A 26377-nucleotide genomic window follows, 5' to 3' on the forward strand; every position below is an offset into this window, starting at 1 on the left:
GGAAATCCTGTCTTCACTCATGAGCCTTTCCATCTTCTCTCATCCCAGGTCTGCAAGCTTGTCTCAGGGAAGAACCTGCCCTGGTGACTGAGATATCACCAGCACTGGGGAGGAAACAACGAAGCAAGGATGGCTGACAGCATGACTGGCTTTGAGCACGGAGGGTAAATAAAGGCGCTTTTAAGCAGCCGTGCTGGTGGACAGGGAGGAAAGGCAAGCGGGAGCCAGCCGGCAGCCAGGCTGCTGCAGGAGGCACGGGCTGGGGAGCATCAGCAGGGCTGCTCAGCACAGAGCTGCACACAGAGCTGTCCTGTGCTGGGGCCAGGACGGCGGGAAGCAAATGGGGAGAAAAAGAACATTTCCTGGTGTCAGATTTAGCTGGAAAGGAGCCTGCCTTGAATTGACTGCACATGGTACAAAGCAGCAACGTCTCAGAAACAGACTGAAAAAATTTCTTCTCCTCAAGGCCAGCGAAGTTACAAGATGGATGAGTTTTATTTTGCATTGTCTGCTTTTACGTGATGCTCCTGGCACAGTGGGCAAGTACCCTCCTCAGAGGAGGCTTTAAGCCTACTCCAGTCACATCCCTAGCCACACACTGGTGCAGGAGGAAGGTGCAAATAGATCCACCACCCCACACCAGCCCTTTTCTCTGCAGATGAAAACAGGCAATCAAGGGGAATCTGAAGCAAACAGGACCCAACACACCAAGCAGAGGACCTGGCTTCAAAGAACCTCTTGCTTGGGATGCAGAAGTACACTCCCAGCTTTGGTCCACCTACGTAGATCTTGACACGAAGCCAATTGACCCGCGAGGTCTCTGGGACGAGGCAGTCCCTTGTTGTACAACCCTGTTAGCAAAGCACAGCCTCTGCCATCTCTGGAGCTTCCCACAGCCCTTTCATCTCAGCAATGGCACCAACGAAAAGCTAAACCACATTGAAAAAACCAGTGCTGTGCAAGAGGCTCTGGAGAGAGCTACGAGCGTGACCCCAGCTTTCTGAAGAGAGATGAGGTCTCCCTGCTGTGAAAAACCAGCAGATTTCAATTGGGGAAAGCACAAGCAGAGCTAAAAAGTCAGGGAAGAGAGATGAAGGGCAGCCTGTCACCAAGGCAGAGGGGGTCCTTGCCAATAGTGTGTAGCTCCAGCAAAAGAACCAGGTAAGCTGGCCTCTCCCAGTGAATAGCCTGCATAAGCCTTTGGGGTGCACAGGCTGGATGGGACTCCCAAGGATGCTGAGGGCAGCACACCCCTGCCTGCAGGAAAAACTGGCCATAGGGCTCTTCTCTTCCTCTTTAGTGGGTGGGCATTCGGAACAGAACACAGCAAACGGCACCAAGGCAAAGCCTGCCCAGGCTGGGATCCACAGATATTCTGAGAAAGGGCAGAGCCCAACACCTCCTGGCAACAGCAGGAACGAAGGCAGAGTTTAGAATTGTGGCAGAAATGTTAAAATTCCTCTCAGACAAAGAAGGAACTCTGTAAACAGCCCTTATCACCCGCCTGTGGGAGCTTATCTCTGCTTCTCACTTGTTTCTTCTGGGATGGAAATAAATGGGCTGTGTCAGGGAGCAGCTCCCTCTCCAGACAAAGCCACAAGCCCGAATGCCACGGCAGTGCACGGCCATGCAAAGCCTCTGCTGCGCTCCCTAATACAGGATTTGCATGCATTTGTGCACACATTAACATGCAAGGTTCGGAATCCCTCAAAAAGCAATCGTCTGCTCCGCTCGGGTGCGGTGGGTAAATGCAGACGGACAATTCCCTTCTCATTTGGCTTAAGGTGTACATGGCAGCCTGCTCTCTTTCCAGCGTCGTGCCACCATTCTGGATGCAATAAGGCTTTTGGGTCAGCTTTTTGTCAGTCAGAAAATCCCAAGACCTCTTGGAAAAGGGAGAGGAGGCTCAGGATTTGGAGCAGATCTTCTGACCCCTGAGTCTCTTAACAAGAGTGTCTTAATATCCCAGCCTGTTATCTCCTCCCCTCAATTGAGAGCTAATGAGGCATCTTTCCATCCCAAGTGAGCTCCAGCTATACAGACCTGTTTCTCCAGACCTCACAGGCAGGGCAAACATTTACCTAAAAGTAAAAATTAACAGTCCTTCACTGCCACAGGGAGAGCCCAGCAGCTCTTCTCCATCACAGGGAAACTGAGGCATGGAGCAACCACAAGCAGCACCAAGTTGTGGCTTCTCCATGGACTTCCTAAACATCGGAGGAGCCCCAAGCTTTTGCGCTCAAAACAGACAGTTCAGGCTGAAGTTCTGCCTCTTTCTCCAACTTCTCTAATACTTGAACCAAACAATCCCAGCAGCCCCCATCCAGGTGCTGCCCATGGCCTCAGGGCCCCAAGGATCTCAGTGACAAAGGGACATCTCTCCAGACAAACATTTCTGCAACTTCCCAGCTGTTCCAGTCACTGCAGCTGAAAAAAACACCCCAACCTATCAGTGGGAACGAACTGCAAAGACTCTGTGTTACCTGGGCTGAAAAGGAAACCTAGCAAAAGCTTCTACCTGCCCACTGCGGTGCAGGAGGAGGAGGTGAATTAGACACAGGTACCTGTAGCAGCAGGAATTCAAAGTATGAGGACAAGGTGCCCTTGGTGGCCTGCAAGGGCAGCCAAGGGATGCCAACGCTCACTTGACGCAACATGTTGTGGGAACAGCTGGCTTGATAGATCAACATCAGGTGGTAGCAACAGAACCGGCAGAACAGTAATGCCAGGAAACCAAGGAAAAGAGAAATAATCCAGCAACCAAACTGGCTGCATCCCACAGATACAAGTCCCCCAGATCCCAAAGGCCACAGGAAGAGCACGTGTAGCCACCCATCTGCATGAAGGTCCACATTAGCTGGGGAAACACTAAGGGGATGGAGGAATTGCAAATCAGACTCCTCTCCATCCATGTTCTTGTCTCCCCCGTCGATTTGCTCAAGGCAAGTCAACTTCCTTTACAGCGTTGTTTTATTTACAGTTCCCCTTGACCCCTGCAGTGCCCACAGCTGCAATTGTGAAGGTATCCAGGATGGCACTGACACTTTTATGACATTTCCATTCCTGGAAAAATTTCTCCTCTCTAGCTGATTTGTCCATGTCTGGCCTCAGGCTGCAGACTAATTGTATTTTTAAAACTCATCCTTTACCAATGCAAAAGCTATTCTTGCTTAATTAAGAAAAAGAATAATAATAAAAAAAGAACTATCCCCGCTACTGCCAGTTGCACCCAAATATGAGCAAAAGCAGCCTTTGAGGATTTTCCATTTGCTCTGTTTCCGTCATGAATCACGAACATCCATTTCACAAGCGCGTAGAACATCTGCCCTTTGGGTTCCCACTGCCCTGTCCCCAAACCACTGCTTCCCTGAGGCACAGCCTGAGGCAGCCTCCAGGCTGCTCCCAGTCCTGCTGTCTATGGTCAGAGGCACCACATGGCAGAGAAAAACCATCAGCACACCATCAGCACACCAAGAAATTAGGACAGAACACAACACAATGCACAACCCCCCGAGATTCCTCTGATCTGTCTGGTGACCTCTTGAGTGAACAAGGAATCACAGAACCACAGACCAGAGCTGTGGCCGGACCTTGCAGCAACACCCCAGGATGAGAATGAAAACACGACTGACCTTTCCTGCCTGTGGCTAAACCCCACTGGGGAATCTGGGGTGCATCACAGGCCATTTTGGAGGGTCCAGGCGCACCCCAGGGTGCTGCAGTGAACACAGGCCCCTGCTTGGGCTCCAGCTCCTCCTCGTGAGCTGGGTAAGAGCAGCAGGGTGTGGAAACACCCTCTTGACCTGAACCACGCTGCCAGGCTGCTCCCGTGAGCCACAACCCCTGCCACAAACTGTGAAAACTCTGACGCATAAAGATGAGATGGTTAAATTAAAGGATATTAATAACTCAGCAGCTCTCAGAAGAACTCTCAACTTGGATCTCTCAGGATATTTTGCAGTAGATTCAATAATTTTCTTTCATAATAGAGGTTAGACAGAAGTGGGTAAAGTGCTACACCCGTGTGAGCTGCACGTCAAGCAAAGGGGAGAGAGAGAAGAGGCAAAAGAAGCAGCAGTGAACCCCAGCCTGCTGCCCAGCCATGCTACCAGGAGAAAAGGCATCCAACAGGCTGCTCCCTCACATCCAAGATGATGGAGGCAGTCTGCCAGCTCACAGGCTTACCGCTACTCTCAGCATATTTATATTAGGGTTGGTTTTTTTCCCCTTAAAGGTCCAGCTCTTAGCATACAGAAACAGTAATAACCACATATTTTCCCCCAGTCATGGAGAAGAAATGCAAACCACTAGTTTACAAGTTGAAGAGAAGAACAAGGCTCGGCAGAAGCAATAATAACCCTGAAGCTAGTGGGAAAACAATGCTGAAGCCAAGCTCGTGATTATAAAAGGCAGGAGAAGGTACAGGGTGGGCAGCTGCAGGGGCTGTGGACACCCGAGAGGGTTTGGTGTCCCCCATGGCAGGACCAGCAGGACAACCCCAACCCCAAGGATCCCAGAGACCTCTGACTGATGGGAGAAGGGAGGTAGTGGAGAAGCAGGCACAGCAGGGCCCCGAGGAACTCTCCCTCTGGGCTCCCCATCCAAGAGCCAGCGTGGGTCTGTGTCACAAAGCCCTGCCCTACCCAGAGTTATCTTGTCAGATTTTAATGATACCACTGGGTGCAGAATTGTATCACAGGAGATCCTTTCTGCTTTGTTCTTAACCGAAGATTAAAATTCCAAGCCTGGGGTTCTAGCACCCTGGATCCAAACCCAGCTGTCCATTGAGAAATCTGTCTCTGTTCAGCATGCAGACCTTCATTGTTTTCTCAAGTTTGAATTTGCTGGAAAGAGGTCTGGGCTCTCTCTCCACCGCAGTATTTATCTTCCTGCCCCTCTCATTCCCCCATTCCATCCCAGGATCGAAGTCCATCACTCCAGACTGGCTAAACTGAGTGTGTTCCCAGCAACCTGCCCCGGGGCTGTACCTGCTATTTTAAGGGCCTTCAGCAGCTCGTATTTGCAGCATGACAAGCAGAAACCACGGGAGCCAGTAAACATCCTGCAAATCCAAGCATCTCCCAGGCCGTACACCCTAAAGGACTAAAACCTGGCTGATAGGCAAAGCGCTCAGAGGCAGGATGAGCCAGGCTGAAAATTGTCATTATTTCCAAAGTTAAGGCTCAGAGGGTGTCCCCTAGGGCAGGCAATACAGACCCGAACATGAAAGCAAACACTGCCAGCCTGATCCGTGCCTGTGCTGGCTGAGCCGGAGCCAGGCTGCCAACAGCAAATGCGCAAGGCTGGGTCATTCTGCTAAGCCGAGTCTGGTTGGCAGAAAACACACAACGGGAGAAGATTAAAATACGAAGCAAAATATAATCTTGTTAGCTGCAGACAGTTCTACTTTACAAATCTTTATCACAGGCTCAAGCTGGCACCCTTATAAACACAATGCAGTGATGCGAGACGTGTAAGTGCTCCCACAGCAGGCGAAATAATCGCCGAATGAAAATAAGTCAGATAAGTTACAAGATAAGAGAGCTAAAACTGAAAGGATGACACTGCATCTGGTGCAAATAATTATTTTGGCATTATTCTGTCCAGTGCTAATCCTCAACCGCTCGAAAAGATTCAATCACTGTTTAGGACCGCCAGGGAATCATGACTAGAAAACAAAGAATAACTGGATTAAAATCTTTCCACGGTCACAGGTCACGTCTGTGTCACAGCTGCTTAAAATGTTCCTTCAAGGGACAAGAAAAGAAAGGAAACTGGACTTGAAAAGATTGCACTGAAAAGCATAACCCATAGGTTGCACTTCTGGGCTGGTTTATAGTTTGGCATTCTGGCATGAACAACAAGGGCTTAGAAAGATTATTACTTTAAAACTTCCTATTCTCAGAAAGGCAAAACCACCAAAATAAACATCTGAACGGCAACGTCCTCATTCACAGCCCAGCCTGCGTGCAGCCTGCTCAGAAAATGTGCAGAGAACCCAGGCTTCCAGGGGCTGCATTTACCAGAGCAATACAATTAACACCGAGAGATGAAGATTTTTTTTAACTCCTATTAGAGCCAGCTGAGCCTTCCTGATTATTTTGAAAATGAGAACTCCATTACAACAGCATCAGCATTTCCCCCCGACGTCCTGCGGCCGCAGAAATACCATTTAACAATTAACCTTCTGCGTCCATAAACACAGAGAACAGCAAAGGCTGGGAAAACAGCGCAGCCCCTCGCAGCTCACCACCAGCAGCAGCACCCTGAGCAAAGTTAGCACGCAGCAGCGCGCATCCATGGAACGCTCCTTATTCCTCCTCCTCCTCCCTTCTACTTTCTACCCCTCCTAAAAATCCACGACAAATCTGAAGTCGCCGGCCAAAGGCAGCTCCTTACCTGCTCCCAGCGGCAATGACAGCGCGGGAGGGAAGGATCCCTGGCGCTGCCCAGCTGTCCTAGCTGTGCCCGCTGCCTGCGGGCTGGAGAGCCGCTCGCAGGACCAGCCGGAGCACCGCAGTGCCATAAAGCATCCCTCGCTCCCGGCTCTGCCCGCGGGGCTTGGCGGAAGCTTTTCAGCGCAGGCACGCACCGACCGCGGCGCGTTCCCGAAGGAAAGCCGCCCTGGAAAAACGTGCCATTCCTGCCCCGCGTCTGGAGCCTTCCCGACAACTGCCTCGCTTTGAAATCCGGCTCCGGAGGGTCCCTCCCTCTCTGCTCCCAATCCGAGCGAATCCGGCAGCTCCCCCCTGCAGCCTTGCCTTTCGCTAAGTGACCCTTGGAGGTGGCGAGAGGATGTCCAATTTGCTCGCCGAGCGCTGGGCATTAACGAGGAGCGATGCAGCCCGCGGAGAATAATTGGCGGCGCGGGAGCGGCGCGGGGCTCCGCTGTTGCATTGCTCTCCTCTCCTGCATGTTAATGAGCAATGATGTCAGCAAGCCAAAGTCGCCGCATCCCACCCGGACCGGCGCCGCGGCCCGGCCATCCGCCCCTTTATTTACATGGAAATCAGCCCGCTCTCCGAAATCAATAAATCCTGTAGGCTGCTTAGGCAATGGGAGAGGAAAAAAGGAACAAAAACAATTAAAAAAAATCCTCCTCGCTCTCTTGAGTGTTTCCAAGAGTTGGCTCCACACCAGCAGTCCAAATAGAATGGTGTGAAGACGCTAACTATCCTTCCCTTTTTATTTGATGCCGACCGAACCGCAACTTGCTGTCAAACTTCAGGCACGGCTTTTTAGGTACGCGGGCTATTAACGCAATGATCCGCTGGCTCCGAGCAGCGTTAGCATTCTTCTCCTGGCTCTCAATGCTCTCGCAATTATCTCCTACAGCAGTTTGCTATGATTCCCTACTGGATTTTAGACGCAGCATGTTTGTGACCAGCAGGGCTAAATATCCTGGGAAATACAAGTTATTAGAGTGGCATTTTGGTCACCGCATATTTTAATACATTTTCTCTCACACGGCCACGACAGATGAACGATTCACACTTTTCTATGTGTGTCTCAGGTGAGTACTGCGAGCCCCAGGAATACACCACCTCGACGGGGATGCTAAGCCTCTTCCCCCTGTGCTTTCTTCCCCTTGGAAAAGAAAATGCAGAGGAGCTACGCTGCCAAATCTCTTCTGCCGCTCTTTAAACCCGTTGTTTGGGAATTCGGTGGTCGCAAATGAGTAATTCGAGTCATCTGGAGCACAGCATACTTCTCAGTTTCCAGCATTTGCAAAAAGTGAGTGAAATTCAAAAAAACTAGTTTCTTTGTACTCAAAAAAAAACCCCTCACAGAAAGCAAACAAAACTTTCCCAACACACAGCACTTCTTGTTGAGGAACACACGTGGTCCAAGGGCAAACTGCAGATTGAGATGGAGATTGAAACGCACGTAGAGCTCTGGGTGGGACCCCGAGACAGGAGGCTGTGAACTGCCAAACTTTGGGGTAACAAAGGACATGAAGATGGGGGATGGCAGCCAGGTAAATGGACACAGAGGTACTGCAGGAGCTGGGAATCGCCGACCTTTTGGAACAAAGGAGTTGAAGATCAGCCATGCTCGTGAGGTGTATGGACAGGAAGAGGAGAGCAGGAGATGAAGATGACTCGGGGGGAAGATCGAGACTCTTGCCTTGGGAGACTGTGAGAGGATAAAAGCCCAGGAGTTCCTTTCTTGGAGGGCTCTTCTCGGAGTCACCAGCTCGGGCTGTCTGTGTTGCTGCTCCGGGAATAAATGGCTTTATGGAACAGGACACCTGAGACTGCTATGGGAAACCTGGTCTAGCTGTGAGTGGGGTGTGTGGGGAAGCCAAGAGGGGCTCTCGCTGGCTCACTGCAGCTGCCACCGCGAAGGGACTTCAGTCCCAGAAGTCAAAGTCTCTGGCCTTGGGAGTGTGACTGCCAGAGAGTCTCGTGAATGGTCAGACTGCAAAGTTTCCTTAACATTCTGTTGCACGCGCCTGACTTTTGATGCCTGACTCCAGATTTCAGAGCCCTTGATTCTGGCAATATTAGCTATGTTTACAGAACACAGAAGGATGCAGAAACTACAGCTGTGAGTCTTTCTGCAGCCTCAAATGCCTTAAATTGTTGCTATTATTAAGGCTCATAAATTAGGTTTAATTACATGGAATTACACTCAAAATCTCAAGGATGAGATCTTCAGCTGGGACAAACCCGCCCACCGCTCACTAAGAGCCTCCCCAACTTACTCCAAGCCAAGTGGGAAAACCCAAGAATGTGCAGAGATCTGAACTCTTTTTTTTCATTTATGTTAAGTCTGAGCAGCAAGTTCAAGAGCTGAGCACCGACTCTTAGCACATCCAGCCAGATCAGACCTTCCTTTCAAGGAGTGGAGGCTTCTGCTGGAGACGGCTGAAGTGCTGAGGATGGTCTCCTTCCATTCCTCCAACTACAAAGAGCAACAGAACTTGTAGGAAAAATCTTCCCTGATCCTTCAGTTTCCTAAACTAGCCCGTTTTGCCCCTTCCAGCGCGAATTAGTGCTGCAGGCAGGCTGTCAATCTGCCTCCCTGTGGTTAAGGTGCCATGGCCCCAAGATGATTTACTTTTCCTCTTAAACTCAGAACACGTTAATTACAACACAAAGGGAATGAGACGAAACTGAATTGGGCAAAAGCAAACAAAGAAGCCTGCTTATAGAATGATAATGTTGAGCAGAAATGCTGTAGAGCAGAAATGAGGTGTGTTCCCTGCAAACATATCTCAGAAAGCGCAGAGCAATGACTCGGGGCTACAAATGGCACAAGGAACATGTCCTGCTCCATAGGGTATGTCCTGCAGGCACTAATTTTCACCCAACATGAGTAAAAATGTCTGACTTTATTGGCATTAATTTTCGAGGAGGAAAGGCCCTTCAGCTGCAAACCCTTTGGAGTAAAGTCACAATTCGTGCGCCAAAGGTCTCTGTCAGCTGTCCAAAAGATTGGCAAGGCTTGAGTGCCCAACCCCACACTTCTTGTACAACACCCTCCATGCCACCATCTACAGCAGCTTCAATCACCCTGCACCAGCCTGACGTGATCCCACCCCAGGGCACGTGGCAGTGTCATTGCCATACAACTAGACACTCTAAAGGTGACTTCTGCTTGGCTTTCTTGGCCAACTGACCATCTGCACACAGGGATCACACCAGGAACTGCAAACTTTTCAGTCTAAGTTCATCCACAAAGATAAAATGAGTGCGAGAGTCACGGACTGAAGTAAAAGATTAATAAAAGACCAACGTCTGTAACACTTCAGCTGCAGGGCTAGCTGTGAGCACAAGAGCTTTGTGTCTCCAAACAGCGTCTCTGACTGTCATCGCTCCTGACAGACTTCTTGTTCCAATACTTGCAAACCTAAATATCCACCAAATCCAATGAACAGCCTCTTCTGAGACAAGAAATCAGATTAGAAGCTGTGTAATGTTTGGACACACAACTGTCTCAGGGAAATGGAAATGAGCCTTCCTGCTTTGAAAGCTGCCGGTTTGCTGGCAATTGCTCCATTTTCCTGTTGCTTACTGTGAGGCTTGTGAAAAGGTCATGTGTTGGAATAACTCCAGAAGGCACACGAGATTTCTTGACGGATTCTGCACATTATGCAGGTGAAATGGTTGTTTCATTAGGCAGCAAGGAGAATACTGAGCTGGTGGAGCACATTATCAAAGGTTAGGTGAAGGACTTGCACCATTACAAGGATGGATGCTGACGACTGCCAGCAATGAAGCAAATGACCAGAAGTAAAAAGGTACTAAAATAAAGAAAGATCAAGAGCAGGAAGCCCCTGCTTCAACGCAGGGGTGTGAGACAGACAGCTCTGCTTGTAAACGTAGCACCATCTTTCTTCACTTTGTTGCTAGTTTTAACAACAAAGAGCCGAACCCAGTCAACCCTTTCTGCCTTTGGTACAAACTCAGACCCATGGCTAATTTAACAAATCATTGCAAGAGCCCAGGTTTCATAAATGCTGTGTTTTATCACCTTGATGTATCGATTGTCTGTCAATCAATGGGGTTCCACGTGACAGTGTTGACTCTCCTTATGACAACGGGCTGCACAGCAGAGCCACAGGCAGCAACAGCAGACTGCTGTCCCCAAGGTCACTGGGCTCCTAACCTGATGAATGTCAGATCAAGTTGCCCTTCTGAATCATTTAGTGAGCACCCTCTGCTGCAGCATACCAGGGCACTGCACAGCACTGCTGCCTTGGGATGTCACGAGAGGCTTCAGACACTGCCACCCCAAAATGCTGCCCACAGGAACACACACTGTTCCTTGTACCTCACACACCACCGCCCTGCCCTGGACCACGGGGCCTGCAGGTCCCCACCACCACCGAGCCCATCCTGGCTCACAGCCACAGGCATGGTTACAGATTACTTTCCCATCCCTCTTTCTGACCACAGAGATGCAGAACTGGATGCTACAGTGGTTTTTGTCTGCTCCGTTCCCACACTCACCCTGTAATTTGCAGAGCAATCCCCACTGGCAGAGCCAGTGCTCCCAGCCCAGCGCCAGCACAGGATGAGCCCAGTGTTGTCCCTGGGAACAAGGCAGTGATAAGCAGCAGAACAACAGGCTGGAGAGGGCACAACTTTGCAAACAGGAAAGGCAAGATGGATGGGAAAGGCAAGATGACTGCAAAAAGCTGTTAGTGACAGGGAAGGGAAATGACCCCATGTGCCACGGTACAGCCCCACTCTGCCCAGCCAAATACCTGGCTCTTCAGGAGACACACAAGATGTGCCCAAGGTATGGGGAAAGCTCCTTGGAGAATCTAAGTCATGAAATACAAGTCAGGAGTTCAAATGAGGATGAGCTTTGTTTCTTCCTTTATTTTTTTCAAGCAAGGCAGCAAATGCTTCCTCACGGCTCCCAATGCTAGAAGCAGGGATGTCTTATGGCAAAGAAAAATAGGATAGACAGAGGCAGAGAGACCAACATCAGATGCAGATCATTAATCCCCAAACTTGGCCTCCTCCACTTTTCCTCAGGGCTGCCATTTGTACCTTCATGTGGCTGCTGCCTGAGACCAACCACAACAGACCCACTCCTCCGGCTGTCTCCACTGCTGCCTTCCCCTCATTTTTGGCAGAGCCATGGGTAAGGATCTGTGCTGTCAGGCTGCAAGGAGGAATTTTGTTTTTAAAACACCATGGAGCCCAGCAGTAGCTGACACAGGAGGGGAGGTACAGCCCATAGGCACTGCAGCTGATTTTAGAGAAAATTTTTTGTTTCCTACCAACTCACCCAGTGAGCCAGGCCTGACCTGGGCTGGCACAGCCAGAGCTGGACAGTGAGGTGTGGCCACACCTCATGCTGTGCTGCCCATGTCCTCTGGCAGCACTGAGCCACACAAATGCAGGGATGAGCAGCACACTGTGCTGGCACTCCTGAGCATCACTGCCTGGTGCCCCAATCCCCGGCGTGGCAAGGCACCCCAGAAGGATCCTCACCCACCGACCGTCCCCACCCCAGCACTGCACATCCTGGTAGACACACAGAGCACACCAACAACAGCGCTTCATCAATCACTATCTCTTCCTCTCTCTCTATTTTTTTTTTTAATCACCTTAATGTAAGAAGCTTTAGAGAGCTTAACACAATAAGGCTTTCATAGCCTCCAGCTTCTACTCGGCACTAATATATTTTTTACTTCTATACATTGAAATCAAATTTGTAACTGAATGGGAACAATCGAGATGCTCCTGTGGTTTTCTCCCCTTTGCTAGCCTCATAGATAGGCTTCTCATCTGAAGACTTTTTAATAGTGTCCTTTAATGATGTCTACAAAAGCCTCATTAAAGCACTCTATTGTAATTTAAGCTAACAAAACACAGTTATTTTTGTAATCACATCTTTTTCTTGGGGCCTTTCCACAAACAATAAAGTGTTCACTGAAAATATGTTGCAAAGGAAATGCATAAATCTTCAGCTTATCTGGTGGTATAATGTCCAAGGAGCTAAACCTTTGATCAGCAACAAATTAATTTTCCATTTACACAAAACAGAAGATGTATTTTCAGGATAACCAACTAACCCTGCAAGTCTGCATGGACATGTGCCTTGGCAGCGGCTCAGGACTCCCTTGCTGCTGCCCTTCTCACTGCCTGACACTGTCAGGGTTGCTGTCACATCAGATGATTTTTATTTTATTTTTTGGCTTCAAACCTGTCTAACAGGGTGTTTCGGGTCAGTGGTTACATGCTGAGGATTTCTTGTCCTAAGCCACTGAGTTCTCCTCTGCACTAGTCATGCACTGCCTGGCCCCACCACCAAAGCTGTGCTTCCTCCAGAACTGCGGGAACTGAGCATCTCCATGCTCAGAGGCGACTCCTGAGCCAGCCCAGTCCTGGACAAGTGACACAAGCCTGGTTTTTGCCTCCTTAAACCAGACTGTGCACGTCTTCCCTGGCTGCCAGCAGGATTTCAGTGCTTCCCTCACTTTGGCTGGTACCATATGAGCCCCTGCTCCCAGTCACATGCCACAGGGCTACACAGGCCTCTGGCCAAACTCCACTGACACCAGCAAAGGTCTGAGATGGCCATGCCTCTACTCCCACCCAGGAGACAGTTGCCTGCTTTTTGCCAGCTAAAGAGAAAAGACCTGTTTGCTTCTTGCACCCAAACTGTGAAATGCACAGGGAGGTGGTAAATTCAGCACATTTTTGGAGCCAGCCAGTTCTCTCATATGATGTCAGGGAGGGAATCATGCTCTCTGGGTTATGAACAGCAGGGGTTTTTGCAATGTCTTCAAGTCTTAAATTTCCTGGTGTATCTGCAGACACAGGGAGATCAGATGTGGTCAGGAATGCACCTGGCTCCCCACCTGCCAACAGAGCAGTGGGAAGAATGGTGCCCTAATGGGTTTTCATTTCACACCTGAGAGCAAGAAGTAGCCCTGGATGATACAACACCAGCTAGTGCCAGCAGATGGACCAGCATGTGTTTCAGTACACCCTAAATTCCACAAGACTTTTACAATCAAGCAACTTTGGTTTAAAAAACAAACAAACAAACAAAAAACCCTCCAAAATATAGAAAACAATAAAATTGTGAAAAGTGGCATCTCTATTTAAGCTTGGGTGGTTTCCCAGCCCCAGCCCTCTTAGGATCATGGCCCAGTGCCCTTCCTGGAATGCAGAGAGAGGCAATGGCAAAGTTCCCAGCCTGGCTGTCCCACTGGTTGAAGCTGGATGGAGCTCCAGTGTCCTTCAGACAACCTGGCAACTGCACACACATGACAGGAGATGTTTGCTATTCTTCCCTTCGTTTTAATTAGTAATAACAACTTGTTATCGTGGCTTGACATTTGTTCATACTCAGGAATAAATTGCTTCCTTGAATGATATGCTAAGATTACAACAGGCTTTCTATGTTTCTGTTGGTTTTAGTAGCTCATAATAAACCATGAAATTCATTACTCTTGCCACAAGCACCCACGAGATGTGCCAACCAGGGTGTGATTTATACACAGCTCAACTCGTGGAAATTAAAAGGTTTTAATGTTGCCTGCAAGAAGTCCAGGGTTTGAAAATTTACACAGCTGAATTACAGAAAAAAGAAAATCGCAAACGCAAGCCACTGCATTGTTTTATCTGCCTAAGGACTCAACATTAAAGTCAGAGTAAAAATAATTCACTAAATATTAATTAAGCGTATAATTTGGACGGCCTTTTTAGTGATCAGCCTTCTGGCCTGCAAGTTACTTCATTCTCATCTGTTTTCAACTGCTTGGAAGCTCTTAAAAGGATGGTATTTAACAGCAAAACTTCTCTGCCACAATATAATTCTTCAAAACCTTCTCACTGAAAGGAATCGCTAGAGAACAGCCTGCGCCTCACCATCCTTAATGGGAATGTGCTGTCAGTCATCCTCTAGTCCCATAGCTGCATGCCGTGTCAAGCCTTGTACATCAAACCCAATACACAAATCGCCAGCTCCATCAAGATCATTAGAGCCGCTCAGCCCGTCAGGGAAAGGTCAGCGCGTCACTGCCTGCTCCAAACACAGCATCAATCACAGCCCTCATCAAAGGCGGCCTGCAAACCTGCATCCCTTCCTCCTGCAGCAGCTTTGTCAGCCCTTAAACCTCCTTCTCCTCTTGTAGAACACGGCCAGGCTTTTATCTTATCATCATCTATAGGGAAATGCTGCTATACAGTCTGCTCTGGGAACGGGGGATCAGCGGGAATCAGCACCTGCAGGGAGGGATTAAGACCGGATCAGGACAGGGCTGGCCAGAAACGTGGCCACTGATTCCTACGCTGGCTCCCTCCTCCTCAGGGTCCCACAGTGTCCCCGCTCCCCTGCACGGGTCCAGTGCAGGCAGTGCCACGAGAGCATCCCCGCTCTCTGTGCCAGACCCACACAGCTGGTCAGTCCTAGGGAAGGCTCAAAGCCATGCTGCTTGTTTCCATCACAGCCACGCAGGGATGCTTGCAGAGAGACCACACTACCCGCCAGGCTGCTGCTGGCTCCCACCAGCCTGAGCCTCAGCTCTGGGGCTCCCACCTTATGCCAGCCCACAAGGGCATCCTGCCCACAGCTCAAGCACCAGGAGGGCTGGAAAAACCCAACTGCTGGCAATTAACAGGGGACATCAGCATTACTGGATGTTATGACTCCCACCAGCCACTGCTCATTAAAGATGATGAAACTACAGGCCATTTCTTCCTCCTTTTTCTCCTACCAAGCACACAGCATTATCTTCAAAGGGTAAAGCAAAGATGGTTGCTAAACACAAGCAGACTAAATACATCAGCCTTTTAGAAGCAATTATTGCCGCTGGAGACTTAGTCCCATTGTTTTGTGGCTCAGCCAGCTTCTTTGGAGTGGGCTGTTCTGCAAAGCCAGCACCCTATGACAAGGCATAACCCCACCCCAGGGAAATAGAAACCAGGTGGGCATCCCAAGGACTGAGGCTTTCTTTTTGCTGAGTGTTTAACTCACAGCGTCTCCTTGCAACAAAAGAACAGTTTGGGGGTCAGCTTGGCTGCAGACTGAAGGCAGGGTTAGCCAGGCTCCTGCAGCAGAGGGTTGAGGCTATTTCTGGAAAACCACGGACGGGTTAAAGCTGGGAACATTCCTGTGGTGTGCCCTGACTGGAGGGGATTGCTCTGACCAGTAGTTAGCCTGGTTGCACTGGTACAGGGCAAAAAGAAAAAAAAAAAAAAAAAAAAAAGTGAGGAAAAAAGTCCTCTTCCCTCCATCCCAAACAAGCTGGCATGCTCCAGACCAAGGTGGCTCACCTGGCTGAGATTTTTAGAAATGTGGAGTTGCAGAGTTAAGGGCAACACTCCCCTTTCCATGGCCTCGATTCAAGGCAAAGAGCTCAGCCCCAAAACCCCTTCTCTGAACGAACTGCAATCACTCCCTTGTGTCAGTACCGGGAAGTGGAGGGGGGACACCGTCAGGTTCTCTGGGGTAATAAACACTTCAAACGTATCTCAAAGAGATGAGCAACCACGGATGGCCAAGCTGGCAGATGGGGGAAGGAGAAGGAGAGCTCACGACACCAGCGAGACGACTGTAATTAGTGCAATTAGCAGCAATCGCAGCCCAGCAGCTGCCTTTCCCTCCCCGAGCGCACCGGCACAAACCATGGCCAAGGATTTTGACACTTGCTGCACTCTGAACAGCTCTGCTCTGAAAAAAGTTCTGACTTTGGTAATTTTCATTCCGCACAAGACACAGGGCAGAGCACCTAGGTGCTTCAGCAGCATCTCCACCTGAGTGAGCAGCACCGTGTGCTTACAGAAGGGACATGAAACTGGGTTTAGTTCTGATGTCAACTATGATTTTTGCCTGTGACTTTGAACAAAACGTTGTTTCTCCTCTGTTGAAGCAAACATGCCATACTCAACTTTCTAAAGTGCCTGAAGCCTCAGAGACAAGCTGTTCTACACAAAATGGCAAAACATGACAAATACAATTTTGGGTGGGCATATACAACCAACCTCTACTGATGGGTATTCATCTAATGTCCTTCTCTGATGCATCTTTAAACTATATTTCCTTGAAGCACAACAAAGTTGGCAGTGAGCATATAGCACAGAAAAAACTACGTTCCTTCACCAGTTTTAGGGGCTGGATCAACATCCAGTCAGCACAAGGGTTGCAAATCTGCTGACGTGACAAGCTACAGGACCTAAATTGCAAAAACATGCCATGGCTTAGACCCAGACGAATTCTGAATAATTTCTGGTACTCAAGCTCCAGGAGGGAATGCTCTTCTCATTTCCTTTCTGCTATGCCTTAGTCTAATGGAGGTGGTCAAGGGAAGCAGTCAGATCCTCAGGGTATCTGCATATTTTGGCAGTAGTTAAGGATTCACTTCCCAATGATTTTCAGTGGGTGCTAAGACACTCAGAAAGTATCTTCTGTGATGTTTGGAGGTGTGAGCTCTAAGCTCTTCAAGCAAGGGACTGTTTCCTGCAGTGCTTAATAAAATGAGACTATGAAGACAACAAATACCGACGAGCTCAGAGAGCAGAAAAGGTTTATGTTGAGGAAATTTAACCCCTCGTGAAAGGAAGAAGCCCAGGCTGGAGAGGAGAGTTCAGGAATAACTTCGGCCAGGAGGTTTGCTGAACGTTTCCTGAATGATCAGTTAGGCAGTGAAAAGTCAGAGGCAAATTAATCAAAGCCATCTATGTGGGGTGCCACAAGGCATCACCATGCACAGTGAAAAACAGGACAAACCAGAGGCTGAGGCCCAGTGAGAAGCTCTCTGTGCTGCACCCCTGGCACAAACCACACCACTGTCCTGACTGCCATCAGGATCTCCTTTCTCATACAAAAGACAGGGGAAAGGTATCAGGAAGCCAAGAGCATGGCTACAGACAGACCTTTCACTTGCTGCTCTGCTGAAATCAATGGGGGTTTGTACATAAATGGATCACAGAAACATCCACATTGAATCCATTTGCTAATTAGTCAAGATTAACATTTCTTTTATCCAACAGGCTTTCAGGTAAAGGAGGTAATTTTCTCTCTATGTCCCTTTGACACTTGTTAAGAGAAGGACAAAGCTGTCTCCTGATGACAGTAATCCTAAGAGGAACTTTCTCTCCACCAGGGGAGGTGCCTGTGGGCATAGCCTGATCTGGGCATGTCACCTGCTGTGGCTGGACAGGGCCAGCACCATGGACCTTCAGCCCCAAACCCCAAATCTGGCAGACCTGTGCAACCACTACAGCTTTTGACACAAGCCTGAGGCCAGTCTTGGGCTCACAGTACTGGTCTAGAACAAGGCATCCTAAAATCTAACACAAGACCCCATGTCATCTCAAAGGAAAATTTAAACCATCAGGCTGTTACTGCTTCAGGCCTTCCATTAACACTGTGGGAAATCGAATACATTTTGCTGTGATCCTGTATCTGAGGATGCAACGACCAGCAAGTAAATGTATTTCAACCATTTAAATAGCTTCACTTAACAAATGTAAGAAACACTTTTGATTTATAGTACCAAAGTAATTTGATACCTTCTACGCTGTTAATGAAGCAAGCATTAATACCATTTTATCATCAGTTCTAATCTTCCTGGCATCATTTCATGCCCACAGAAAACTCACTCCGTAACTCGGTACCTACAGCTCATGTTGGATGAGGCCCCTGGCCACAGCTGGTTTCCAGCACTCTGAGAACTCAATCTCTGCTAATCCCAGCCCTTTACATCAACTCAGAGCAGTCTGAAAAGGAGACACATGAAGTCACTTAGCTTATCTCTCTAATTGCCTGCCTGCAAACCAGGGGTTCAGTGTCAGCCACTTGCACTCTCATAAGACACGGCAGCCAGGAAAATCAGACCTAAAATATTTACCGCAAGCATTTTGAGATTGGTAAGTGAAACGACTGAAACTCTGCTTACTGCTGCAACTCCAAATGCAATGCCAGCTACAAGGGACACCTCTGGTAACAAAGCCAGCGTTCATGCCTTTCCTCTGCTGCAGCGCTTTCCAGGTCTGTGGCTGGGCAACACAGACTCCAATTCTCTCGGCAGCTTTCTTGAGCTGCTCCGTGCCGACAGAGTGAAAATGTTAATGAATACCGTCCCATAAATACTTAATGCACATTTTCCTGCGAGTCCTGCTGTGATTAAATAGCCACCTCATTACTCAATACCATCTTTCTTTCTTTTTTATCTTCGCACAAAATACCAAGAGCTGGAATTATACCCATACAATCGAGCTGCTGGAAACATCCCTGCATAAACCAACACCAACAGGGCAAAATCCAAACACAGATTTCCAAGGAATGCAAAGAGAAATCGAACCCTGTTAAGCGCAAATATTTCCTCTCAGCTACCTCCTCCCACGATGAGCAGAGGAAGAAAAGCAGAGGGGACAAGCCTGCAATATATTTTCTTCTTGAGTCTAGCTTATTTGATTTTACTGTCTTTTTCCATTGCATTTGGAGGTCCTCGTTACAATGGGGGTCCACTGCAGGTACCCTTTGGATACTTGAATCCCTGAGTACCACTCTGGGGCTGGCTCTGCTCTGACACCAACTCCGGAACAGCTGCACCAGGAACTCTGCTGTTCTCCCCCATCTGTGGCTTGGAGGGTGTCCGTGATTTGTCCAAGGTTACACAAGCAGTCCAGGACAGAACATGGATCATCACTCAGAGGCATTGCTGTGTTGGTGACCGTGGTGTCCAAAGCACAGCTGACCACAGAACCCACCACGTCTGCTTGCACAACATCATGACAATCACTTAGGAATCACGACATAGAAATATTAGGATATTGTTTTCTGGACCATTAGAATTCCGGTATTTGAGTCCTTGCCACAAACCCTCAGCTATTTCACAAACCAGCCCAAAGCTGCAATTCCCCTGGGATACCCAAGACCACAAGAGTAACGCTGAGAGCCCAGAGTCAGCCGGGATTGGGGTTGGGGGTTGTGTGCGCTGCCAAACGTGACACGTGGGATTGCCAGCACTGCCATCCAAGCAGGTCCCAGCTGGAGCGAGTGCTGGTGCTGGAGACACGTTTGTGCTGCTCCCTGTGGTTTTGCTTTGCAGGGCCATGCTCTGCCTCTCACATGGGCCACAGGAAACGTTCTCTCTGACAGAGGAAAGCCGTACAGTCCAAATTCATGCCAAACTGCTAAAAATGTAGAACACTCAAAGTACTAAAGCTTGTGTACGTCAGAACTTTTGGTAATTCCTCCCAAATACATAATTTTTTGGCACGGATGCTTCAATGCAACTGAAGGGCAAGCATTTAGTTCCGTTTTAGCTGGGAGAGTCCCAGCTCCTGTCTCTCCAATTTAAATATGGAAGCAAGCTCATTACGCAATATGTGTTCCAGCGAGCTCTGCACCAGGCAGAGTGTGAAACTAAGGCTAACGAAGGGAATATCATTAAAGTAATAAACAGTACTAAAGCAGGAACAAATAGGCTGGTCTGAAGCAAGGGCTGCTGCCACATGTATCACAAGGAGTCTCCAAAGAGAAACCTTCGAGTCTCTTTGAGATTCAGGAAAAAGGGCAGCGAAGGATGGTGTGTGGGGAGTGCTGGTGAGGAACTGGTGCCAGCTGGTGAGGTTGCTTTTGAAGTGCTGTGTGGAGACACTGGGTGGTCAATACAGTGCCACATGCTAATGCATGGGAAATGTAAAGACCACTGGCAATTAAAAGATGCTTTATCCCCTTCAGAACTGGTCCTGAGACATGACACCAGCCTCAGTCCAGCTAATACACCAAAGAGGGCTTTCAAGGGACCTCTTCAACTCATTTTGTTTGGCTGTATAACACAGATGCCAGGAATAAATGTACATCTACATCTCATTTCAAATTCATGCTGCCAGGAGAGTCAGCCCACAAGAAGCACCAACATCTCCTGGAGTCAGAACCCCACACGCTGGTACATTTCCACTGCCACCCTTTAAAAGAGAGAGAGACAAAAAAACCAAAACAAAACAAAAAAACAAACCCAAACTTTTTTTCCCTTCTCTGGGTGAACAAATAAACTCATTTAAGGTGTAAGTAGATGAAGTAGCTAATTAAGGAAATAACTTAAATCAAGATCATTAGAGGAAGCAGCATGTTGCTGCCATTACTTAAATGGTAGCTGAGCAAAAACATGCTCCTGCAACCTGAGACCTTAAAATCTACAGTCAGCCTGATCCACACAGGGAGAGCTTCCCATGCCACCCCACCCCTGGGGCCAAAGCCACTGAGGAAAACACTCAAATCTCCTGGTAATTTCCTACAGTCTGAACATTTAATCATCCCCAGCCAGCACCATAAAAATCCCAAGTGAATGATTCACATGTTGAGAGAAATTCACCACAAGCAGCAGCAGGGTCTTCTGCCCAGAAAGCAGCCCCTGCCTGTTTTTGGCAGCGGGGAGAACAAACCCTCTGCAAAAATAAAATCAGATACGTTAGGCCATATGAATTTTACTTCTGGCATCTTGTGCTGACTGTGCTCCTCAGCCAGCTGCTCCCAGGATGGACTCCGGGATTTCTCCACCCGCCCCCAAGGGCTGTTTGCACACCAGTGCCACATCTCTCACAAATTATTCCACCAGTTGCACAGACAAAACATCTGCTGAAGGAGGGAAGGAATCCTAAAGCACACAAATAATTTGCAGTGCCTAAACAAAGGCAAACAGAGGGTGCTGTTAAACCCCCACCCCCCTGCCTAGCAAACAGACCCAGGAGCTCTGCCCACAGGCTGCGGCTTCCTCTGCCTTCTCCAGCAGGAATGAATCCTTGTTTCCAACCAAAACCGCAGTTTGGGACTAACACAGCCTCCTTCTGTTTAATTCCTAAATTATCCTAAAGCAACTGAATTCAGCAAGTTGATTAAGTACTTAAAACACTTTGTTTCCTTCAAAAGAAGCTTTTGCTTTGCCTGAAAGAAAATTGGGAGCTTTTCTCCTGAATTCATGCTAACAAAAGCATAAGAAATCCAACATCCCAAAGTTAAAATACCCCTTTATCCTGCATTAAGCACAGCTGCCAAGGACCCAAAATCCGCGTTCTGTCATTCCACACATATCCTTTCAACAGCTGAGAAGACACACAGCACGTCTGGAAACTCAGCTGAAGATAAGCTGCAGCCTCCCGCGGGGTTTTACTCCTCATGGGTTTTAAAGAGAGTGAAAAAGCAGGAGCAGCTCAGTGACTGGCGACAGAAGTCATGTCTGCATCAAGGAAAAGTTTTACTGCGTCCGGATATAAAGTCAAATATTACAGAGGATACAGCACAACCCCGCTCCTGTGCCTGCAAAGGGAACGGATGCTCGCAAAAGCAGGCAGGAATCAGAGCTAAAAAAGAAAACCATTTCCTAATGCAAACATTCGTAGAGCATTAAAGCCACGTACACTTTCAGATGCTGTAAACGGGGCGCGATTACTTACCCCGGCTAACTCGGGATTCACACGCCGGAACAGCCCCGGGGAACGGGCGAGGGCAGAGGGAAGGAGCGGCACCGCGGAGCCCGCAGCATCCTCGGCCGGGGCAGAGCCGGGGCCGGGCCGTGTCCTGCCGGGGGCCGGGGCAGAGCCGGGGCCGGGCCGTGTCCTGCCGGGGGCCGGGGCAGAGCCGGGGCCGGGCCGTGTCCTGCCGGGGGCCGGGGCAGAGCCGGGGCCGGGGCCGTGTCCTGCCGGGGGCCGGGGCCGTGTCCTGCCGGGGGCCGGGGCAGAGCCGGGGCCGGGGCCGTGTCCTGCCGGGGGCCGGGGCCGTGTCCTGCCGGGGGCCGGGGCAGAGCCGGGGCCGGGCCGTGTCCTGCCGGGGGCCGGGGCAGAGCCGGGGCCGGGCCGTGTCCTGCCGGGGCCGCGCTCATCTGGGGAGGGCAGGTCCCTGGCGCTGCCCCGGCTGCCGGAGTGCCGCCCACCGCAGCTTTAGCTTATTGGTGAGAATCGTAAACCCCGATCCAATCCTGTCCCTTTACCCAAATGTAGCTCTGCAGAGGCGACGTCCTTTCCAGTTCGGACTAGCGGTATGAAAGCAAAGTTACCTCGCCAATGCATAAATCACACTAAGAGAAGCAATAAAAAACCCACCCCCCCATGCTCAATTTTATTTCACCTCTTTCTCACAAAAAAAGTTTCTTATTTACTTACTTGGAGCAACAGTCATGTGAGAGTATTGAAGAAAGCTGGCAACTCTCAGCCTGTATCACCAGATCAAAAATCAGTACGGTAAATATCAGGATGCCAATGAAAGCACTGTTTGTAAGAAAGCCTACCAGTGCTCCTGTCACATCTGGGGCAGGCCTGAAACACTTACGGAGAAGGTTTGAAGAAACCCCCAGCATATGGTTCCTGAAGTTATACTGAATTTCACAAAGGTAACTACTATATCATAAAGTGCTGCTGCCAAACAGCCTGGCCGGCCAAAACATATGGTTTGCCCTTTTTTTTTTCTCAGCCCGGTGCAGGCACTGTCTGTAGAGATACGTGTCTCCCTGCTATACACAGACCTAGGTGCTTGACCCTGATTGACACTCGGGCTCCGCCGGCTCTGGCAGCAGCTCAGAAAGCACAGGGCTGCACCATGGGCTGCTGCAGGCAGCGACCTGGAAACCTGCATTCATTTGCAAACCACCGGCGGGCAGGGATAAAAGCTTCTCGTGCAACTGCACATTGCTGCACTCAGTTACAGATGTGCAACCCTGGAGCAGCTCCAGAGCGTGGGCTGGCATCTGGGTGACCTCTGAATGTGCTCACACAGTTCCTCCAAGCGAGGGGGGAGCCAGTGGTCTGCACTCCAGGTGTCCCAGATGTGGGCAAGCTGCCCCAGCCCTAGCACAGGCTGGGGATTCAATGAGGTCTATTCATGGAGGAGCGAGCAGGGCTTCCAGGAACACAGAGGAAGCATTTTGGAGGGGTATTCCCATTGCAAATCCAATAAGCCTCTTTGCATTCTAACCTCACCACCATCGCAAGCTTTAAATACAGAAGTAATCAAAACGTACGTAAAAAGAAGAACTTAGAACTCGGCAGCGTTAATCCAAGAACCATCCCACTGGGGAGCAGGGCTCGAAGAGCACGGGCAGCCTCGGGGAGGGCTCTCCAGGAACAAAAGCAGCTTACAAACCAGGTTTGCCACGTGAGAGCCTAATTAGACACCGAAGCCCACACAGCAAACAGACAGACTACAGAGGAAATTGGAGTCTAATTTACATGGAGAACGATTACTTACTGCAACCAATTAGTGTCAAGCTGACTGACAGACTGCCCAAAATATATTCTCCCCACCCTCCCCTGCAAGTCTGAGTTTACCCTGCTGTATTATTTAACCTGGGTTGTTCGGTAGGTGAGCAGTAGCACCTCAACACTGGAAAAGGGACAGCAAACAGGGACCTTCTGAGCTTCTCCACAACAAACACAGAGTTAAAGCCACCCTTGTGCCACCCGGTGCCAGCCTCAGCTGAGCCAGACACGGCACCTTCAGAGAGCAGTGTAATGTACTTTTCCCTCTTCGTATTAAATCCTTGAACGACATCCTGAAGATCCCCAAATTAATTTAGGAAAGGTGCTTTCCCTTTTCTGAACATGCATTCTGCATGGGGGTTTTCAAACCCTCATTTGTAACCACACAGTAGAAGAACCACACGCTTCAGGTAAAGGCTGCGTCCACGTGGCCTTCGCAATGTGCTCAGGCTGTGGGTTTTGTGTCCCAGCCCATGCTGCTGGTCTGTCATAGGAAAGCACCATCCCACAGCATCCCTGCTGCCACTCAGGACACAGCTCCACGTACCTGCTCATGAAACAGCCTTTCCTCTCCGGTGTGCTGCTCCCCAAGCACTAGCAGGACTGTTGCTGCTCTCTGGGGAAACAGGGAATCCCACTGCTGCTGGACAGAGAAACTCCTCCTTGGCTGGCACAGCACAGAGGTGCCCATGGTCCCATCAGTGCCCGAGCTGGGAAAGGATATCACCTTCATTCAGAGCATTTCTCTTCATCTGCCCTGAAAGAGGATCACTTTCTCATGCTTCCCAAAGTACCAGCCTGCTGCTAGTTCTGCATAAAACCTGCCCCACCACCCTATCAATTAGTACCCAAGCTGATAAGCAGACTTTAAAAACCCCTGAAGCACACACACGGAACTGACCAAATGCCATTTACCTTCCTTTTACTGTTACAAAAGAAACAACTCATTCTATCATCATTTTTCCCTTCCCAGCACCACACTCAATATTAACAGGACTGACTAATTGCTGTCCTCTCTTCCACGCCCTGGCATGTGCATTTGGAATGCACAATGACAACAGCATTTCAATGCAACTCACTGTGTTATTCTTCACAAATTCCTAAGTAGGTCTGTCTGAGCAGCCTCTCTGACTACTCAGCAGAGACTTGTGTACACGTGCTCAGGCACACAATGACCACATTTTGGATATCTGAGACCAGATAATCAACTCCTCTTTTGAGAAACACCAACATAAAGCATATTTAAAGACTTTATGAGTCTTCCACATGGATGAGATAAACACTTTTTCAATCTCTGCAGGCTGCATGGATATATGGCTTTTTAAACACAAGTTATCCTAAAAAGAAAACTTGGAGGAAATACTTGGTGGAGTTTATCTAGTAGATGTTTGGTAATATCTGCAGATAATCAGGACCTCAGATGGGGTAAAACATCAGCAGGAATCCTTTGAATTTCAGCTCACTTCACATTAACCGTGCTAAATCAACCTACACCACAGAAGCCCCATCAAGAGAGGTAATGCAGGATCATCCCTCCTGGGTTTCCTTGGGATACAGACGCCAGAAAGGTTGCAAATTGTGGTGGCTCTGGTCTCCCTCTTGGTTAAATTAAAAGTCTCCATTAATTACCAAGTGGATGCAATGAAAATGCATGTGCGCTCATGCTCCTCAGAATTAGGCTGTTAATCTAGTGTTTGTGCTCCTGGAGTTTATCTCCTCCACACCTCCCTTCTCCCCAGGGAACTGCCTTGCTGCCACTTTATCAGCAGCTCTAAGGACAACACACGCTGCTTCGTTTTTAAATTCCCCTCCAGTGCTACCCCTGAACCAAGCTCTTCAGAGAGAGAGGCTCGCCAGCTGTAATTCCCATTAATTCCTCTTATGATTAACAGGTCAGCTCACTCCACCCTGATGACAGTGGGCTTTGGAAGTCCAACTCTATCAAAATTATCTATGCATAAAAGACAGTCATTACAGGAACAATCACCTCGCTGAGACTTTTATCAGCCGTGTGCTTGCTGCTCGGTTTTGTGCCAGCAATTTAGAGAGGCACAGGCTTTAGAGAGAGTGGGAAAGGCTTCAGCCTCGTTGCTCTGCAGTGGCTCCAGGCACAGGAACCTCTCTTCTGCGCTTGGCCAATGTTGATTGTAAAGCTGTGGAGGCAATCACTCCTGGAGAGGGGCGAGGGCAGGTGGGAGTGCAGGGAAATTACAGAAACATTCTTCTGAGTGCATCCCATTAGGGCTGGTGGCAATTACACATGCTGATCAAGGAGGTGGGCTTCCCAGAACCTGCTCTGAAATTACCAGCAGGGAAGGGAAGGTGAGAGAAAGAAGGAAAAAAGGAAAAAGGCAGGAGCAGCAAAATAACCCTCAACAACGGCTGCAGACAGCCCCAGGCTGCCTGGGAGCAGGGACAGGAGAGCCACCTCCTCCCTGCAGGCAACCCACGCTGCTGGTCACTCAGAGGAGACCCACAGAGATAAAAGGCAGTAAGGCCAGCTGAAAAATGCTTGTAAAAACGTTAATGGTCTCAGGTCCTTCTAAGCCACCTCAATCATTGCTAAATTGCTTTTACTTGCTTTCTGGTGGGTTTTGCTTAGGTTTATACTGATGCACTGCACATCCCTGCGTGCAGGTCAAAACCTGTGTGGATCCACCAGCACACCCACAATGCAGGCATCACTGCCAGGCTCTGCAGGTCAT

General features: G+C 49.2%; 1 protein-coding gene across 10 annotated transcripts in view; it reads right to left on the reverse strand.

Annotated features, from left to right (window-relative positions):
* PRICKLE2 (prickle planar cell polarity protein 2) overlaps positions 1–26377 on the reverse strand; it is a 103984-nt gene that overhangs the window by 34090 nt on the left and 43517 nt on the right. The window contains exon 1 of one of the 10 annotated variants that reach the window (XM_040076146.2): positions 25660–25774. The exons of 3 other annotated variants lie outside the window; for them this stretch is intronic. Coding sequence is in view for 2 of the 7 variants with exons in the window: in XM_040076142.1 (XP_039932076.1) it covers positions 6762–6826 (65 nt within the window). In the remaining 5 variants the exon portion in view is untranslated. Of the gene's footprint in view, positions 1–6399; positions 6716–6761; positions 6874–14342; positions 14428–21875; positions 22006–23434; positions 23575–24219; positions 24350–25659; positions 25775–26377 lie in introns of those variants that run through there. 6 more of the 10 variants (XM_040076143.1, XM_040076147.2, XM_040076144.1 and 3 more) reach the window with 6 other exon arrangements.

Source organism: Hirundo rustica, chromosome 12 (genome assembly GCF_015227805.2).
Source record: "Hirundo rustica isolate bHirRus1 chromosome 12, bHirRus1.pri.v3, whole genome shotgun sequence".
Lineage (NCBI taxonomy): Eukaryota > Metazoa > Chordata > Aves > Passeriformes > Hirundinidae > Hirundo > Hirundo rustica.